This window comes from Vipera ursinii (genome assembly GCF_947247035.1).
Source record: "Vipera ursinii genome assembly, chromosome: 3".
In the NCBI taxonomy this organism is placed as follows: domain Eukaryota; kingdom Metazoa; phylum Chordata; class Lepidosauria; order Squamata; family Viperidae; genus Vipera; species Vipera ursinii.
Genome location: NC_139516.1, coordinates 34,646,038 through 34,666,532, shown reverse-complemented (window position 1 = coordinate 34,666,532; position 20,495 = coordinate 34,646,038). Strand labels below are relative to the sequence as shown.

Sequence of the window (20,495 nt, the reverse complement as noted above, 5' to 3'; positions counted from 1 at the left end):
AGAAGTACTGATCTTCTTCAGAGAACCAGAAATTCCATATCTCTTTCTAGGTTCCAGATTTGTAATGGAGCATGGATTTGGAGCATTAGTTGGCAAATTTAAACCATGGGCCCAATATTTCCCACACTTGACTAAGACTGAGGGAAGGGTGTGATAAAGCTGATCTAGTCATTCTGGATCCTTCAAGCCCACTACGTCTCTGTTTTTATTACTGTACATTATGTGATGGTGAAATCAGTGGAAAGACTTTGCTACAGTGAAGAAGCATAACACTCCATCAGAATATGTTCAGATCCAATTCCATTATTTGTTCTGTAATTGGTTTCACTGATTTTAGGGGTTATATGTTATTGGTTGTTTTAGCACTGTTGTTCATTATTCAGGATTATATCTATGAAATAAAAAATATGGACAAAACATTTTATCACTTTATATTCTTTGAGCATGTATATAGATTGAGCCTCTCTATGTTGGATATTATGATAATCATCATTGCATTTTACCCTAATTTAGTCCAACAGAATATATTTAAGAGTCTTTGGAAGCTATATTTGGAAACCTTTGACAAAAACATTTGTATCTCCTGCAACGTGGAGGACATAGATTCTATGATTCATTTTCTGCATATAGAATGTCTTATGGGATGATCTTCACATTTTAATATGTAGTATATAATATATTTTAAGGAGTTCAAACTATCTTATATGTATCTGTCTATAAATGCTGATAAATAGCATGCAGAAGAGTATTGACCTTCCAGTCTTCAGGATAATTAATGCTTCCTACAAGATGAAAGACACATTGAAACACAATGGATACAAAAAAGTACTCCTCAGACTATAATCTACTGAATAAAATATCTCTTGTTTAAGCAAAATGCTGAAGTAACCCAGCAGTTTTAGGCATTTGTAGATTAATTATCCAGAATTAACCATAGAAATTGCCTTGGGTTTTAATAGGTGAATAACACCATGGAAAAGATGGGAAGCATAATTTTATTATTAATAGCATTCAATTCATTGCCTATGATATCTTTCTGGATGTACCATGGGTTATAAATAATAGGCATGATGCTATAGTCCTAGCTTCTCTATTTAACTAGCTACTTATAAAAGTCCCAGATCCTATGACTACTATGCAATTGCAGGCTCTCTATTGTCCTTAGTAATCTTTATTGTCTAAGCCAAACATTTGAAGGGGGGGGGGAGTTCTTATAGGTTTGAGGTTGATGTTATCAGTCTATGAATGACCCCATTGTGTATTCACCAGTACATGAATAATACTTATTGTCATTTAAGATAGGTGAGTTTGTGAAAGTTCTGAGACAAGTAGTGATAATACAAATACTCTTGTCTTAATTGTGGCAAGGTAGAGGCACTGTTGGTACAAAATCTATCCACCCTCTGGCTCCATGTCCAAAGCAGAACTAGAACTTGGTCTCTCAGTTTTTAGCCAGATGTCTTAACCACTATTCCAAGCTGGCTCTCAAAGTTTAACTAGGTTGTGGCTTACACTGCAACTACAAATTCTTTTTTTGTTTTATATTTCTCAGTGATCTAAGCATGAACAACATCAGTGAACTGCTCCCTGGAGATTTCCATCACTTACATTTTCTGGAAGAACTGTAAGTATTATTAAAAATATATTGCCTTGACATCTTTTAAAAGGTTCTCTAAATAATACCCAAGACTGAACAAGTTATATTTGAATGTGAGGCAGAAAAATCTCGAAACCACTCATATTGTTCACAGCAGTAAAAAACAACAACACACACACACATAATGACAACTCAGTAAGTTATTGCATTATTATTTAGGTGGTAAAAACTATGTTTCCCTTCCTTACACTTAGTACTTGTTTCTGTAGCAAATGTTATGCTGCTCATGTAATCTCACCTTGAAGCTACTTCATGGTTTCTTTAAAGTTTCCCTCTTTTTTTTATTTTGTAGAACTTTTCCACATATTTACAGCAGGGACATCCAACCTTAACAGCTTTAAGATTTCTGGACTCCCAGAATTCCCCAGCCATCTTGCAAATATTGTGTGTACATTCTGATTGCCATATCTCATATATGATCTTGGAAAACAGGGAAAAGGCAAATGTAAAACAAAACATAAAAACATGATTTATTTAGACAATGTGAACATGGAGGAATATATAATTTGAATTTGTGAAAAACCATTAAATGCAGTTTGCTCTTTGGCTAAAGCAGGCATTGTAATTCATAAATCATAAGTTATAAGCCATGAAAATGAGATACATTTTGACAGATATATTGATTCCAGTATTACAGAAATACATGTAGATGTAATTTCTTGTCACTTCTTATCAAGAGTTTCAAAATGTTATTATTTGTAACAAAAGTGACAATTGATTTTGTTAAAAGACAGTGTTTAAAATTAAGGAGCTTAATCATAGCATTACTTTTTTTGTGGTAAATTCAGGCAGGTCATCACAACATTGTTTAATAAATAACAAAGCGCCATTTGAACCATTCCTAACTCTTTCAAAAGAATGAAAAGAAGTTATGATGAGACTGATCTTGAGTTGATTCTTCTAACTGGTCACAATATTTAGTTAATCACTGGTTAAACACATGCATTAAAAATTGGCATGATTAATGCTAATTCATAATGGATTCACTATTAATTCCTATTTAGGGTAAATAGAAATTTCAGTATATGCAGTTATGAAAATGAACGTCTGCAATCTTGTCCTAGCAATATGTTGAGATCCCTGATCATTAGGTCTTCCAGAGCTTGCAAAATCTAAGACTGTCATCAGATGGTAGCAAAGAAATACTTACAACCCTAATTCTTTGTTGTCATCTAGTGTATGGTAAGTCTGATCTTCAGCTATAAGAGTTGCTCTTAAGACAAGAGAAGATAGTGTACACAGTAAAAATTGCTTTTCTAATCTATAAATCAGGATAATGAAGAAAGCTACTGTTTACAGCTTGTAGTGAAAATGTATAAATCACTTGAATGATTATGTACTGAGGATAGAATAACCTCCTCAGTCTAAAAGGCGCAAGGAAATAAAGACTGTACCAGGTATGACTTAAAACAGTGAGACCGGGTGCCCAAACTGCAACCCAAAACCCACTTATGTATCATTGGGTGCTGAGTGGGCATGGCTCATTGGATGGGTGTGGCCCATTGGGTGAGCGTGGCTGCAGTGGTAAGGGCAGACTGGGTGGGACTAAAAAGTTCAATCAATCAATTCCAACTTTGCGAGATCTTTTTTTTCCTGCGAGAAGGTGAAATTGATTGATTGAACCTTTTTTTTGCACATGGCGGCAGAGGCCTAAAGCGAAAAGGTTTTATAAAACCCAGCTGAAGGCCTAGGATTGGGCCGACAGCACATGTGCCAACAGAGAGGGCTCTGCGTGCCACCAGTGGCACGCGTGCCATAGGTTCGCCACCACGGACTTAAAACATTACTTTCGGTGCCAGGAGCTTGCACAGGGTTACTGCAAGCAGGTGTGCAAGTTGTATAGTACACAAATGCATCTTGACATGGAGTGGCACCAAGTGATGGAAATAGTGGTGGCCTAATGTGGCACTGCAGGGTGCCAGTTTGGAGGAAAAAACCAATCCAGTTACTATTCTAATGTTGTTTGGACTCACACTTAACTGTTAATCCATAAAGTTCTTTGTTTTTGACTTAGAGTGATGTGCAAAGCTATCCATTATGATTTGTCATTATGGCCAATTCAACAAATGATGGTTAACATTATGTATATTCTTCACCATCCAGCTGGCTGTAGCTGAAGAATTAAAAGTTTCTTCTTAATATTTCATGTGGAAAATCCATATTGTGTCTGTTGTCCTTAGGAGATTTTGTGATGCTGTATGTCACAGATACTTTATACAGATTCTTTAGAAAGCTGATCATAGAAAAGATGGCATAATATCCAGGGCATGCCTATTTGTGACTAAGCCTCACTCAGGTCAATGGGACTTCAGGCCTAATGAGGCAAACACATAAAGAAAAGTTGAGACCCTGAAAGCTGATAGTAGTCCTGAATTGTAAATGTCCATTTGTTTCTTATATCAAAAGAAATATAATTTTATCCAGTATGGTTTTGTTTTTCCCCATCTAATTAGAAACATCAGCCCAAAGGAAGTTTGTTAGAATATTGTAAGTAGCAAAGAGACTTAAGAATTAGACAGATGAAGATTTTGCTGATTGACAAGAAGGACTGGAAATGCAACAGGGTGTCAGCAGGAGCAAAGAATACTGCTGTGCCAAAATATACAAGGCTAAACAGTCAGTGATTCATGATAGGGAACGGAAACCAGTGTTGACAGCTTCATTGGCATATCTGCTCCATTTTGTTGGCTTGTATTTCAGGCATATACATAAAGCACACATCTCAAGCTCCATCTCACAAAATAGCTAACTGGAGTTCTGGGAGTTGAAGTCCATGCATATTGGAATTACCATACTAGAGACTAAAAGAGCAACAACCATTCTTTGTATAATTCATTATATATGAAATTATTCCCTCTTGATTCAAATGGTGTTCTCTTCCTATAAAAGGAGACCTCCTTGAAAACTGAACTTCCCTGTTTTCTCTTTATGTACATAATATACATTTAAATATCATTTCCTGGGGTGTTTCTGCTTATAGTTACTTTTGTAAGTAAGCATTTTTGTGAAAAATTGTCCATCTTGAATAATAATAATAATAATAATAATAATAATAATAATAATAATAATATAGAAGGAAGGGACCTTGTAGGTCTTCTAGTCCAACCCCCTGCTCAGGCAGGAAACCCTATACCATTTCAGACAAATTGCTGTCCAGGCTCTTCTTAAAAAATTCCAGTGTTGGAGCATTCACAACTTCTGGAGGCAGGTTGTTCCATTGATTAAATGTTCTAACTGTCAGGAAATTTCTCCTTAGTTCTAGGTTGTTTCTCTCTCTGATTAATTTCCATCAATTGCTACTTGTCCCGTCTTCAGGTGCTTTGGAGAATAGCTTGACTCCCTCTTCTTTGTGGCAACCCCTGAGATATTTTCATACATATAGGCAAGCATATGCTTATGTGCTGCTACGAATGCTATTTACAGGTGTCACATTCCATTTCCTAATGGGTAATTTCCTTTATAAAATAGCAAATTTTCCATTCCTCCAATATCTATATCAGACAATGATAGAATTTCCTGCACTGCTATTCGGCTTCCCATCAGGCATAGGGTGAGGGTTTTTGAAATATTTCTTCTCAGTTATTATTCTAGTTCTTCCCCATGGGAGTGCTCACTGAATTGTTTAAAATGTAGAATTTCTACCATTGTATCCTTGCATTGTATCCACACAGCTCATTTATTTTCAATGCCTGTTGAAGAAGCTAAATGTAAAGTACCTCTTATTCCTAAAACGTAAATTCCTTGTAACCAATTTTTAAAAATCTCTTGTCCATTAAACTTATTTGGTAAATCAAACTGGTAAAACAGATACAACCTTATCATTTAAAAAATCTAATCCCCAATTTTGGGAAGAAGGGGCACACAATATGTATGTACAAGAATAAATACACATATAGGTAAATCACAAAAATGAAGTACAATAAGCACCAATTTGGATACAGCTTCTGTGTTTCCAATTTTTTAAATCAGAACATTGACTCTTTCATGATAGAGAAATTAAATAAAATGCAGCAATTTTAATGAGTTGCCCTCTTAAAAATTCATCATATTCTAATTGATAATGTTCTACAAAACGTTCATGGGTTATACAGTCCGCTTTTTTGTTTTAAAAAGAAAATCTTATGCTCTACACTATTATAGACACAATTTCTCTAAACTCTAGAGAAGAATAGAAATCTATATAACAAATAGGATTTATATTTTTGTATGCAGGAATAGGGTGACCAGTGTAACACATTTGTAATTGTCTTTGGGGGAATCCAGAAAGTGTGTAAATATCAATGAATGCAAGAGGAATGCAAAAGACTCACCTGACCCAAAAAATAATTTCTAAGGGACATCTTAGGAGCGATCAACACTGCTCTAATGTTGGTCCTAAACATTGCATCTAAAGATGGATGATTTCCCTAATACTTTCCGCCGTATAAGATGACTTTTTAACCCATGAAAATCTTCTCAAAAGTCAGGGGTCGTCTTATACGCTGGGTGCTGAAACTTTAGGGACACGGCTGGCTGGAAAACCTGGAGTGGATTTCCCATTTAGTCTGCGCAGGGAAAGCGGGACCAATTGGAGTAGAAGCTGCAGTGTGATTTTTTACAGGCTGGGGTCTGGGCATCTTTCCTTCTAAAGTTGAAGAGCAGCTGTAGTCTATCCCAACTTGAAAGGCAGGTGGGGAATGCCGCAGCCAGAGCAGCTGCTTAGCTCTAAGGACACATTTGACTCAGGAACTGGGCGGGCTGGCTGGAAAACCTGGAGCGGATCTCCCATTTGGTCTTTTTTTTTTAATCCCATTTATATCCCGCCCTTCTCCGAAGACTCAGGGCAGCTTACAATTTAAAGCACAAATCAATGTACTTAGCAATAGCCTCCATTCTATGTATATGCCTGCTTATTAGAGCTTTCACACACCCACACCCACAAGCAACATTATTACAAAGTCAGCTTATTGCTCCCAACAATCTGGGTCCTCATTTTACCTACCTCGGAAGGATGGAAGGCTGAGTCAACCTTGAGCCTGGTGGGATGCAAACCTGCACTAATTGCAGGCAGCTGGTGTTACTTAAGGCTCTGCGCAAGGAAAGCTTTAGAGTGAACTAGGAAAAGTGAAAAAGTGAATTAGGAAAATAGGAAACGGTTGCTGGAATTGGGTATGTGTAGTTTAACGAAGAGAAGGGTGAGGGGTGACATGATAGCAGTGATCCAATATCTCAGGGGCTGCCACAAAGAAGAGGGAGCCAAGCTATTCTCCAAAGCACCTGAAAGCAGGACAAGAAGCAACGGATAGAAACTAGTCAAGGACAGAAGCAACCTAGAACTAAGGAGAAACTTCCTGACAGTTAGAACAATTAACCAGTGGAACAACCTGCCTCCAGAAGTGGTGAATGCTCCAACACTGGAAGTTTTTAAGAAGAGACTGGACAGCCATTTGTCTGAAATGGTATAGGGTTTCCTGCCTTAGCAGGGGGTTGGACTAGATGACCTCCAAGGTCCCTTCCAACTTATTTATTATTATTATTATTATTATTATTATTATTATTATTATTATTATTATTTTAATCCACTTGCACTGTTTTATGTTTACGTGTTTGATGACAAACAGCCTTATGTTTATAAGTGACAGTTTTCCTACTAAGTACCTGCATGTCATAAGCATTTGAATTAAAATTACCATATTAAAATCAAATCTGATGTTTTTTTAATTTTTATTTGGTGTGCGTTGGAAGAGGGGTAGTCTTATATGGCGAGTATAGCCCAAACCCTATAATTTAACAGGAAATGTAGGGGGTCGTCTTATACGCCCAGTCGTCTTATACGCCAGAAAATACGGTAAACCATCTACAAGAATATCTTCTCTGCAAATATGAAAATAAGAGGAGGATTGGTATGAACAAAACTTTTAGATATATAAATGTAATTAATATTGCGAAAATTATAACCGACAAAGATATTTCAAATACTGATGGGAAATCAAACTTTAACAAGACCACAAAAATAGGATATTGATTTATGAATTGATATCATTGATTTATGAATTGATATTGTTATTTGTATGATATTAGTAAAATATGATGAAGATGCTTATGTCTAACTTTGTGTAATCAACAGTTCCAAAAACTGTAACTGTGTAATGAGGGGAAATGGAAAAAATATGGGGAAGAAAAGAGGATCAGGGAAAAAATACTAGATTGTGTAATACTGAACAGATTTATATTGAAGAAGTTAATGTTCTTATCTGAACATTAACTTCTTCAATATAAACTGAACGTTCTTATCATATCTGAACCCAGACATGTTGTTTAGTAAGCACTAAAGATTGTAATTCTTAAATTCAATAAAACATTTTTTAAAAGAATATCTTGTCTGTAGTTTTTTTGGGAGGGGAAATGGTTTGTGACAATGAAACTTTTCCAAAAGTTAAGAATATTATCATAGAGATTCCCCATTTGTTGCAATAAGATCTGGAGTATAAATTCAAAGGTATTCTCTCACTTGTATGAGGAAGGAAGGAAGGAAGGAAGGAAGGAAGGAAGGAAGGAAGGAAGGAAGGAAGGAAGGAAGGAAGGAAGGAAGGAAGGAAAGCAGCTTTTATTGTACAGAAAATCCTTCCTTCTATAATGACCTCTGGTTCCCCTCGTAATGACACTATCTTGCTGAAAAGTATAGGAAGGCATTTTACTCCAAGCTATCATTATATTGCCTAACAAAAGACACTGTTAAACATTTGGCTGTATTATCTTGACCTTGTTTGTTCTGTTTATTACAGGCGCCTATCTGGAAACCAACTCTCTAAAATTCCAGAAGGAGCATTTTCTGGCCTCTACAATTTAAAAATATTGTAAGTCACAATTTCTTCTAACTGCTACTGCTTTACTGGTCTTTAGACTTTTATTTGGACCCCTAGTTTTACTTCCCAAAAGCTTCATGTTATGGTACTTTAACTATATATTGAGAAATTCAGGCATTTTAACACGATCGTGTTACTTGATAAATATTCTTGCTATGAGGAGCAGGGTTTGAACTTTTATCAAACTGTTTCAGGTGCTGCTCATGGGAGAATCTCATGTGAACAAGATGTTCAGAACTTATAAGTGTGCCTCCCTCTGCATAAAAGTTCTTAAACAGACCTGGAACTGTATGACTTTCAGTATGACAAGCTTCATCATCTGTTTACACTTACAACAATGTATTTCAAGTTGATTTTCTTTGACTGGATGAGTTATGTTATGTGGAGAGTAAATAGTTGCCAGTAGGCCCTTAGGATTTATTTTACTCCAGAATCAACACTAGTTTATAATTTCACTGCTGCCACTCTCTTATTCTCTCATTTAACTCCTTCCCTGGTCCTGGGAATACTGGGATTGAGGCTTAAGTAGCCATTGGCCCAATCTCCTTATTGGAACTGGGCGTCTTTTTCCTCTGATTACTTTTAGACTCTTTTGTAAACCAATCTAGTATCAAACAGTAAGATAGATGGCTGTTTTCTTCATGGTAGTGCCCCAACAGTCTGGTTCTAGCGAATGATTTATGCTCTCGGTGGTTCAAGTTCTATTTTCCCAAAGATATTTTTTTACAATCTCCTCTTCTGCAATAAACGTTTTAGTTCATGGGCATGTTTGGAACCCAACCACAATGCAAAATCACTGTAGCTGACAATGTTTCCATGAAACGTACAGGTATCAACCTGCTCCTCGGATTAGAGAGTGCAGGGCTGTTCACGAGGCCTTCTAAAAATCCTACTCTAAATCCCTGGGTTTAGAGATGAGTTGCTTCTTTATCCATAGCCTGCATTAGGCACCAAATCAAAGAAACCAAGAAAACCACAGAAAAACCACCCTGTCTCAACAAGGGCAACACTACACTCAGGAAAGTTGCTTTTCATCAGTGTACATTGGAGCAATTCCCATTGAAATGGTTAAACGTGTTAGTCTCTCTAAAACTAAAACAGTTTTAGCAATTCTAGAAGTAGCAAAGCTGCCCATGGGCTTTCAGAAAAAAAAATTGTGTGATTCTCCTGAGGCTGAAAGTGTATTAGTCAGGGAGCACAGGCAGTTTGAGACAAATGGCAATGCTTGCCTGAACATCCTGGAGTGCATCGAAAACAGTCTTGTGATAGAATCATAAATAACCTTCATCCTTCCTTGACAGCAGACAAATTGGGCACCATTTTAACAAAAGGATTATCATTTTAGCTTTCATTTTAAACTGAGGGACTTATTATCTGAAGAAATAAGAGCAAAAATATCTTCAGGTGGCCCTCATACTGGGATTAGGGTAGGTTAATACCCTATTTCAGACCAATTGTGTTTCATCTTGCTTTAATCTTCTATTAATCTATGTGGCTGATCAGAAGGAATGTTTCCCAAAATGACTGTTAAAGGGTCTATTAGGTCTTTGCACAACAGCCACCACCCAAGATCTATACAACATGAAGACCTTTTCCACTACTGCAGCTGCCCTCTGTGTCTATCTATCTATCTATCTGTCTGTCTGTCTGTCTGTCTGTCTGTCTGTCTGTCTGTCTGTATGTATGTATGTCTGCCTGCCTGCCTGCCTGCCTGCCTGCCTGCCTGCCTGCCTGTCTGTCTGTCTGTCTGTCTATCTATCTATCTATCTATCTATCTATCTATCTATCTATCTATCTATCTATCTATCTATCTATCTATCTACTTACTTACTTATACTTTTACACTGCCCAATAATATAAGTTCTTGTTGGTGTATACTCATGCTAAACAGGTAGAATTACATCAAAATAAAAACACTCCACTCTACAAAGAATATCAAACAAGTACAAAGATAAGCAGAAAGGACCAGATAAAATATTGAGCACAACAATTGTAATGGCAATAGATAAAGCATACATTATCTTCAGATTAAAATTGTTTAACCTTTTTATTTTTCTTACTTTTATGATTATATTTGAAATTACTCAGCCCAAAGTCTCCTACATAAACCACCTCAAAATAAATGCCCCACAACACTGAATGCTAAAAAAAAAGCATATGTCCCACATTAGGTTAGCTATTTTGCTTTTATCTATTTTGATTGCATTTCTTGTATTTTTGTTGTTCTCAGATTTTGGATTTTATTATGTGTTTTATTCCATTCTATGAAATCAACCTGAAAATATTTATTTATTTATTTAATAAAATTGTATAAAATGTATAAAACCTAATAATATAAATACAATACTATAAAAAATCAACCTAGTAAAAACGATGGGGATGGAGGGAGTATGATGAGAAGGGGAGGAGGTGATACTTATTGTTAATCTACCAAGCATCTCCAGTGTGGAGCCCCAGTCTAGCTGTATAACAGAAGTTAAGGAGGGTTGAAAATTATCTGTCTGCGGGCGGGGGGGGGGGAAGGAATAAGATGTTCCAAAAGGTAGGTGCAACTTAAGAGAAAGCTCTTCTTCTGGACCCCACCAGTTACTAAATAAATTAAATCTATAATAAATAATTAAGCTATGTTTTAAAACAATACATGCCCAAGTTAGTCCTTTACAGGATTTCTTACACTTTTTAAAAAAATGAACCTTTGCTGTTTGCCATGGTAGGAATCGTGGAACGTTTTTTCCACTTGAAGCACAAAATTAAAACAGTAATAAAAAAAACGATGCCGTGTTGTAGAAGACTAGGACATGTTTCTGCAATGAAATGGAAACTGAGAAATTAGTGCCCCCTTTGAACAAGCTGCCTGAAGCAAAGTTCTTATACATTGCTTCACAGTGAGACTGGCCTTGTTGAAGGCGTATGTTATGCTTGCAGCCATGCATGTTAATTTAGTGTCTCTGATTCCTGCTATGAATCTGGTGAGAGGCTTTCCTGTAATGTCCCACTGGTGCTCTGTGAGTCAGTTTGTTACCAGGCAAGTGGGTGTTGTACAATTCCTAGTTTGTACAACCTTTCTCATTTTCTACAAGGACCCATGCATCCATCTACTCTCAATTCATTCTTTCCTAGAGTGACACAATAGCAACTGGATGAGGCTGTAGGGCACAAATGAAGCTTGGAAAAATACCCACCAATTAAAGCTTTTTTTGGAAAACTTTTGCTTTTATCAGAACTGTTGTGTATTAATGTAATTTCATATGGGCAGTTATAAAAGGTTAACTGTTGTTGTCAATTCAAATCCTTAACTGTCTGTCTAGCATTTTGCAAGCTTGTGTTTTGGGTGGGAATGTTCGCTTTAAATTCATTGGTTTCCACCTAGCGGAGGTCCATATAAATAGATATCAAGCGGCTGTTAGAACCGCTTCTATGTTGATTGAATAAATGAACTGTTACTTTTCCTCTCTGGTCTCTTCAATGCCTCACCGATCTCAGTTTACAACAGTGGCGACGAGGATGGGATATGCTGCTAAGAAAGAAAGAGCCAAGAGTCACTAGGGGTAAAACCAGGCTTCAGCGCCTGGTAGGAACCTCATTTCCCCCCCCCTCCCTGCCTGCCAGCAAGCCACGCTGGAGGCATCACTATCCTAAGGGACCCGTCCCTAGGATTCGCACAGAAGCCCTTAGCAGCATAAGGCATTGGGAGACTTCGTAACAGTCAGCTATGGCCAAGGTCAGCAAACTATCCAAATTCAACGTATCGCACCCAGAGAAATGGAGCTCTTATATCTCCCAGGTTGAAAATTACTTAAGAGAAAACCAGGTCAGGGAAGATGGTCTAAAGGCTGCAACGTTACTGTGCGTTTGCAGCCAGGTGAGTTTTGACATAGCAGAGAATCTAGTCGCTCCAGCCACTTTGGAGTCAGTTACCTACCCTGAACTGAAAAGAAAACTTAAAGAGCACTTCGAACCGAGACTGTCCATTATTGCCTGGAGATACACATTCGAGCAGAAAAAACAGCAGCCAGGGGAGTCAGCTGCTGAATTTGTGGCTGCCCTGAGACAGGCATCCAGACTCTGCGAATTCCCAGACTTAGAAGATCGTCTCAGGGACCGACTGGTATGTGGCCTAAGAAACAGAGACTTATAGCAGAGGCTGTTCGTGAAAGAGACTTTGACATTCCAGGACGCCTTGAAAGAAGTGGTGGCAGATGAGGCTGACGGGGGAGCCATTAAAGCTTTATGACCCTCAAAGAATGTCCCCAGCCAGACAGCTGTTCATCATGAAGATTCAGAAAGAACCGATGACCCAGATGAAGACATTGAGATTGACCGGGTGCAGAGGTTTCCAGGAAGAAGGCAGAGGCCATTTGACAAGGCAGCCTTCTTCCCTAGCTGTGCTGACTGCGGAGGATGGCACAAGCACTCAGAATGCAGGTTTTGTACAGCTGTGTGCCGAGCATGTGGCAAACAGGGCCACGTCGCTATCATCTGTAAAGGTTGCTAGAGGGAATCTCCACCAGAAGACTTCCCCAGGAAAGGTACAGGGGCCCCAGGGCAAAACAGAGTAGGATATTGCTCCGGAAGAAGGAGCATTCTAAGAACAGGAGCCCATCACCCCCTCACAGAAAAGTTTAGACTAAAGAGTCAAGCTACAAGAAATTCCATGCTCAATGGAATTGGACACCAGTCAGCCCTGTCCATAATCTCCCACAAAACTTTCAATTACATTTGCAATCATGGTGGTACACGAGTCAGACTCAAGCTGTCAAATATAGTGTTGACAGATTTTCAAAATTCCCGCATAGCGGTTAAGGGCGAAGCTACGCTAAAAGTAAGATTCCCCTCAACATTGTGGTAGTTGAAGGCCAGCACACAAACCTGATTGGCCTAGACTGGTTTGATGCCCTGGGCATCCATATGACTGGCATCAACAGAACTCAAACAGCAGATTTGGCAGCTGTCTGCCAGGAATAGGCTGATGTATTCAGCCCTAGCTTAGGCAAGTACAAGGGAGCACCAATCGCCCTCCACCGTGATCCAACCGTAACCCCAATCAGGATCAAGCCCCGCAGAGTGCCTTTTGCCCTTAAATCCAAGATAGATGCAGAGCTAGATAAGTTGGTGCAGCAAGGTGTACTGCAACCGGTAGATAGCAGTTTGTGGGAGACCCCCATAGTCACACCAGTTAAGTCAAATGGTGAAGTGTGCATCTGTGCTGTTTATAAGTGCACCATTAATGAAGCACTTCAGCAGCATGCGTACCCAGTACCTGTGGTTAGCCACATCCTGGCATCATTACAGGGAGGTCGCTTATTTGCAAAGTTGGACCTGGCACAGGTCCACATCATCATCAGCAACTGCCTGTGGATGATGCCACGGCAGAGGCTTAAACAATAGTTACTCATAGAGGGGCATTCAGGGTTCATCGCCTGCAGTTTTGGCTTTTTCAGAGCATGATGCAGCGCACACTCAAAAATATTCCAAGTGTGTGTCCTTATTTCGACGACATCCTAATAGCTGGGGAGTCAGCAGAAATATTAGCAGAATGCCTAAGCGCTATTCTTCAGTGCTTCCACGAAGCGGGGCTGAAGCTCAAGAGGGACTAATGTCAAATAGGTGTGAACTCCACAGAGTTCCTTGGTTTCCTGATAGAAGCCACCAGAATCCACCCCACTGACTCAAAGCTTAAGGCTATTCAGCAGGCTCCCACACCTCAGTCAAAGGGGGAGCTCCAGGCATTTTTAGGGTTACTAAATTTCTACCATGCATTCCTTCCTCATAAGGCTTCATTAGCAGACCCTCTACATAGGCTCCTGGATAAGAGGACACCCTGGCAATGGACAAGCATCCACAAAAAAGTTTCAAAGCAGTCAAATCACTGCTGTCATCAAACTCTGTGTTAACACATTTTAATGAGAAACTGCCTATCAGTATTGCATGTGATGCTTCATCATATGGGATAGGAGCAGTTTTGAGCCATTTAATGGCTGACGGGAGGCAAGTTCCCATAGCATACTATTCAAGTACACTTTCCCCTGCAGAAAGGAATTATGCACAAAGTGATAAGGAGGCATTGGCCATAGTGGCAGGAATAAAGAAATTCCACGATTTCCTTTATGGTCACCCATTTACAGTCTTTACAGACCACAAGCCTCTTCTAGGTCTGTTTACTGCAGACAAGCAAACTCCTCAGATCCTCTCTCCAAGGATGCTGAGGTGGTCAATCTTTATGGCAGCCTACAGTTACAGGCTAGTCCATAAGCTGGGCAAGGAAATGGTTCACACTGACACACTCATCTGGTTGCCCCCTGCCCCCTGCCAGGGGTCTGGTTCTCATTCAGAACCAGACCCCTCACCTGCTGCATGCATCCTGGCAATCCAGGATCTGCCAGGGGATGTGGCTGCTGAAACAGCCACTGTCAAAACACTCAGTCATATTTTGAACTGGGTGCTGAGGGGGTGGCCAGAAGTTAGACCTGGGCCAGAATTTCCTAGCTTCATCAGAAGACAAGATGAGCTGTCACCATACAAGGGCTGCATTCTTTGGGAAAGTCAGGTCATAGTCCCACACACATTAAGGACAAGAGTCTTAGAATCTCTGCATGAGGGAATAGTCAGGATGAAGGCTCTCACAAGAAGCTACCTGTGGTGGCCAGGAGTAGGATATAGAGGCTCAAGTGAAAGGATGCCAGGTTTGCCAGCAGTCCAGACCTGAAATGCCTCAAGCTCCAGTACATTGCTGAGAAACCATGCAAACTCCCTGGTCTAGGATTTACATAGACTATGCTGGATCCTTCCAAGGACAGGTGTTCCTCATTGTAGTGGACAGTTACTTCAAGTGGCTGAAGGTAGCACCTGTCCCTACTATGACTACTGCCAGGACCATCCAGGAACTGCACAGAATCTTTGCCACGCATGGCTTACCTGATGTAATTGTGTCAGACAATGGGGCACAATTTAATGCTGCTGAATTTCAGTCCTTCTTAAGGACTAACATGATTAGACATGCCACATTAGCCCCCTTTCACCCAGCCTCAAATGGCCAAGCAGAACGCATGGTCAGAACAACCAAGGAGTCGCTAAAAAGAATAGCGACTGGAGATTGGCATCATCAGCTGACAGACTTTCTGCTCTGCCAGCCTACAACTCCCTGCACATCTATGGGCCACAGCCCAGTGGAACTGAGATGGGGACGTTGGCTGACCACAAAGCTGGACTGTCTTCATCCAGACTGAGTGGCATCAGATACAGCGCAGCACAAGCCCCTGAGGAACTTGCAAGTTGGTGACCGAGTTTGGGCAATGAACTATGGACAAGAGGAACCGGGGTGGTAGCTGTGGTTTGCAAGGTGTCAGGACCACTGTCATACGAAGTGGTCCTGGAAGATGGTCAGGTGGTTTGCCGCCACATTGATCAATTGCGCCGGCGGCAGGCTAATCAAACCCTGGCCACCAACAGAGAGGAGAGCTAGGAGTCTTCCGGTGCCTGCGAGACTCACAGAGACATGGAGGATGTCTTAGCCTCGGGTGAGCCTCCACTGAACGAACGAACAGTGCCCACAGAACAGAACTTGCTTGCAGAGCAGTTTCCAAGTCTGTCCAGAACTGTTCCATCCACAAACATAAGCCCAGGTCTACCCAGCCAACTCAGCCGAAAATCCACTGGCCTACCCAAAGCGAGTGGGTCAAAGAGCCCTGGTCTAACCAGCCAGTCAAGGGGGCTGGTAGACCAGGAACCTCCAGCAGTAATGGGCAATTGGAACAGTCACGGAAGCCGCCTGCCTATTTACAAGACTATGTACATTTTCTTGATGTGTGAGTTTTCTATGGGGAAGGGTGTTGTGTATTAATGTAATTTCATATGGACAGTTATAAAAGGTTAACTGTTGTTGTCAATTCAAATCCTTAGCTGTCTATCTAGCATTTTGCAAGCTTGTGTTTTGGGTGGGAATGTTCACTTCAAACTCATTGGTTGCCGCCTAGCGGTGGTCCATATAAATAGATGTCAAGCGGCTGTTAGAGCCGCTTCTGTGTTGATTGAATAAACAAACTGTTACTTTTCCTCTCTGGTCTCTTCAATGCCTCACTGATCTCAGTTTACAATAAGAACTAAGATGCTTCAGAGAAGGAATGCAGATTAAGCACCCAGTTCCAGCATGCCATAAGTTCCGAGAGAATTCTTTTTATAGGGTTGTCCTAGGTTTTGGTGTTCTATTCTCACCTGCCACACCAGTCATCCGCAGTGCAGTACAAGGAAGGATCACAAGGGCTCAAATACAGAAAATCTCTTATAATGCTAGAGCTCAGCTCTAAAAGGTTTTATTTAGTCAAGATGCAATCTTGCCTAAGAGTCAGCCATAGTATCTCTTCTGAAAGCCCACTGTCTTATTTTCTGATCTCTGTTATTTAATGTTGAAGGAAAGACACATTGACTATGCTTAAAAGTATTTATCTGGCGTAATTCATTTATTCCTGTAACAAAGCTGAAAAGTGTACTATATTTATATTAGTAAATGCAAGAGCCATAAGTCATATTTTTAAAAAAAATATAAAATCATACATAAATGCACACACCACCACACCCCTTTGGGTTAAGTCTCATAACTTCAAAGAATGTTTAGTCAGCTAATTTATTCTAGGACTTGAAATAGATTTTGATATTTATTATTTGTTCTCTTTATGACAAGATTTATCTCCTGCTTCTATCATGAGATTTTAAGGGACTCTGAAATAGATTAATCAATGTCAAATCTTTGTAGCATAAAATTCTCATCAAACTATTTCAGAATGTTTAGCACCAGCTTAAAATGATCCAATTGTTTCAACATCCCAATATCCAATGCATCATGATGGCCAGTATTTCTTTGTCTCACTTAGTAATTATAAGAGTGCTAATAGATGATAATATTAGCTCCAATTCACTTGATCAGATTGAGAATTTGGAATGAACAAGTCAATGCAAAGTTTAATTCATGGGAAATATGTTAACATGTTTGCTTTATCACTGATGTATATAATGTATCTCTTGGCCTACTTATGGATATTCCGTCCTGTATGTTCAGATTTTCAAGTGAGCATCTTTGCAGTTTGCACCACATAGTTCTCTTTTTCCATGCCAATGGCTGTGTTAAGAAATGGGTCCTGGCTGAAATTGAGACTGGACCTCTCTTCCTTAAAATTTAAAATGTATGTTGTTTCCAGGGCCTTGATTTACTTTACAATTTTTCATGCTGCCTGCTTTATTTCAATTTTAATTTTTAAATTGCCTTCTAAATATAGTCATTTTGAATCACAACACGGGTGTGGGCAGCATAGAATTTTTAAAAATAAATAAATTCTATTTACATGGTGTCATGTCAACAACACACTACACAGATCTGGCCTCTAGGCCAATTTGATGAAGAAACCAAATGTTCAGTGCAACTTATTTCTGTTGCAAACTGACCTGTGAACATGCCAGTTTGAAGAACCTACAATAGGAGTGTGAGTTCAGCCAAAGGAAAATAACAAGAATTGTGACCTCACCTGCTTAAGTGTTCAGCAATGTTATATAAAATCCATCTCATAGTGAGCATTATTGCAATGGGGTGGGAAAGTGTTGTTCCTTCCCTCTAACTTCAGAGAAGCAGTGCAAAGGAGAAGTCTGGCAGCAGAAGGCTGATTTGAAATATGGCAAGTTAGAGAAGCAGTTCTCGTCATGCCAAGAGAATGTTTTTATTGCAGAAAACATGCATGGAGCCGTCAAGATTGGATTCACAAAGTGTCAGTCAATTAGGCAGGAGACTAGAGGCTGCTTCAGATGTGAGGGCTGACTGTGTGGGAAAACATTCCTATGACTAAATGAATAGCTTTCCCCAGAAGGCATGGAGAAGCACATGAATCAATGTTGTCTCTTGAAATCCTTCCCTGGAGTGGCAGATGAGCAGCCCTTGATCTATACTTCTTTCCCTTTCATCTTCTTCAATCATTAAAACTGAAGAGAGTGAATAAAGACACAAAAGAAGGGGAACAGCCTCAGAGTTCTGCACTGCATTTATTACAGTGCAAATGTATGTATAAGCTCACAAAGCAGGACTCGGAGTCCCACTGAAGCCCTTGTTGCCATAAGTAAAAATATGAAACATACAATACCTAAACACAATGGTCTGTGCTAATAATTGAAGAAGATAAATATAAGCAGTCCATTCACTCTGATCGATTCATATCCTTTAACCCTATTCCAATGGAGAGCAAATAGCATAAATGCAAATCATGGTTTGACTGGCAGTCTCTAATTTCTGAATGTTTATCAGCCCTTCTGAACAGAGTTTACATACATATGACTAGGGAACAATATCTTAATCCACAGGGGCGGGCTAAAAGCAAGAGTAGCAGACTCCTACATTCTCCAAGGTTCGTTTTATGTTATGTGCCATCTGAAATAGATTGTATAAAATCCAAATTCACATAGATTTTATTCATTGTTTATCTTGTTGGAACAGAGGTGTAGTCTTTTCATTATATACAGCAACCCTGAGAAAAGGAACTTAACTTATGGATGACTTTAAAAAAAAAAACTTTGTCCTCCCCAAATCATAGGAAGTGAAGAACAAGGGTGATATCAATAGGTATTTTGCCTTCACATTAACTGAGGCAAACATGTGTAATCAACAGTACTGGGAAACTTACCTGACACTGTCAAGCTGCTTCACAATGTCTCTGTAATCATATGTCAGAAATATCAGCCCAGGAGCACTGAAAAGCTGCAAGTGGGTACAGTACTGGATGTACCTCACAAAGGAAAACACTCTCCAACAGAAGGGGGAAAGGCTCAGTAGAAAGGTCCTGTCTCCTTTAGCCATGCTCTGGATCGCTAAGGGAGGATTCGTTATTCCTGATGCCAATTACTAACAGAAAATTCTACAGTGTTTTCAGAGGCAGTCCCATGTACATGTTAGACTAATCCAAATGGGAGTTATTAGTCCATGGCTGGAGTTTTGCACATCCAGATAGAATGAGACTTGGATTAGCAGCTTCAGTTGACAAAACATGCTCCTTATCACCAAAATCACTCAATCATTTCATAATAGCATTGGAGCTAATATCACACTCATATTGGAAACCTGTAAGAGAATCATATTTTGTCTTTGTCTGGGGTGAGTTTTAGATTTTTAGACCCTACCACTATATCTAACAGATCTTCAGGTTCTCCTGGATTAGGAGTTAAAAAAAATTTTTTTTTATGGAGTCTCCTAATCCAAAACAGAAGGGACGCGGTGGCTCAGTGGGTTAGGACGCTGAGCTTGTCGATCAGAAGGTCAGCAGTTTGGCGGGTTGAATCCCGAGTGCCGCGTAACAGAGTGAGCGCCTGTTACTCATCCCAGCTTCTGCCAACCTAGCAGTTCAAAAGCACGTAAAAATGCAAGTAGAAAAATAGGGACCACTACGGTGGGAAGGTAAAAGTGTTCCGTGCACCTTTGGCGTCTAGTCATGCCATCCACATGATCACGGAGACTTCCTCTGACAAGCGCTGGCTCTTTGGGTTTGAAACGGAGATGAGCACCGGCCCCTAGAGTTGGAAACGACTAGCACACATGTGCGAGGGAACCTTTACCTTTTAAATCCAAAACAAAGTTTTGAACCATGCTTCCATTGTGCCAACATTTCCATTTCCCAATCCCTCAAAAGTATTCCAAGTGTGATCCATGGCCATCATAATTTCTGCTGAGATCCCAATGCTAAGAACAATCACCAGTCTGCCCAGTTACAGTCCTAATACATTTTTAAAAAACTGTTCTGATCCAGAAAATATAATAGTTTGCTCACACAGCATTCCAATTCAAGAACCTCCATTTTTTTAAAAAAAGCTAATAAAAGTCCAGTGAGAGAACTTTGACCTATCATGGAAAGGCTTGCAACCAAAGGAAAGAAGATATACTATCCTATACTTTCATTTTAAAGTTATTATGGCTTGACTTAGCAAAAGATACTTTTGATCTCAGAATTACAATTCGAATTCTCCAG

General features: G+C 39.5%; 1 protein-coding gene across 1 annotated transcript in view; it reads left to right on the top strand.

The window, feature by feature from the left end:
* The window catches only part of LGR6 (leucine rich repeat containing G protein-coupled receptor 6), a gene marked incomplete at its 5' end in the record, with an annotated part of 144,395 nt that overhangs the window by 53,927 nt on the left and 69,973 nt on the right, over positions 1–20,495 (top strand). The window contains 2 exons of the mRNA XM_083359199.1: positions 1,553–1,624; positions 8,422–8,493. Coding sequence (XP_083215325.1) covers positions 1,553–1,624; positions 8,422–8,493 — 144 coding nt within the window. The remainder of the gene's footprint in view (positions 1–1,552; positions 1,625–8,421; positions 8,494–20,495) is intronic.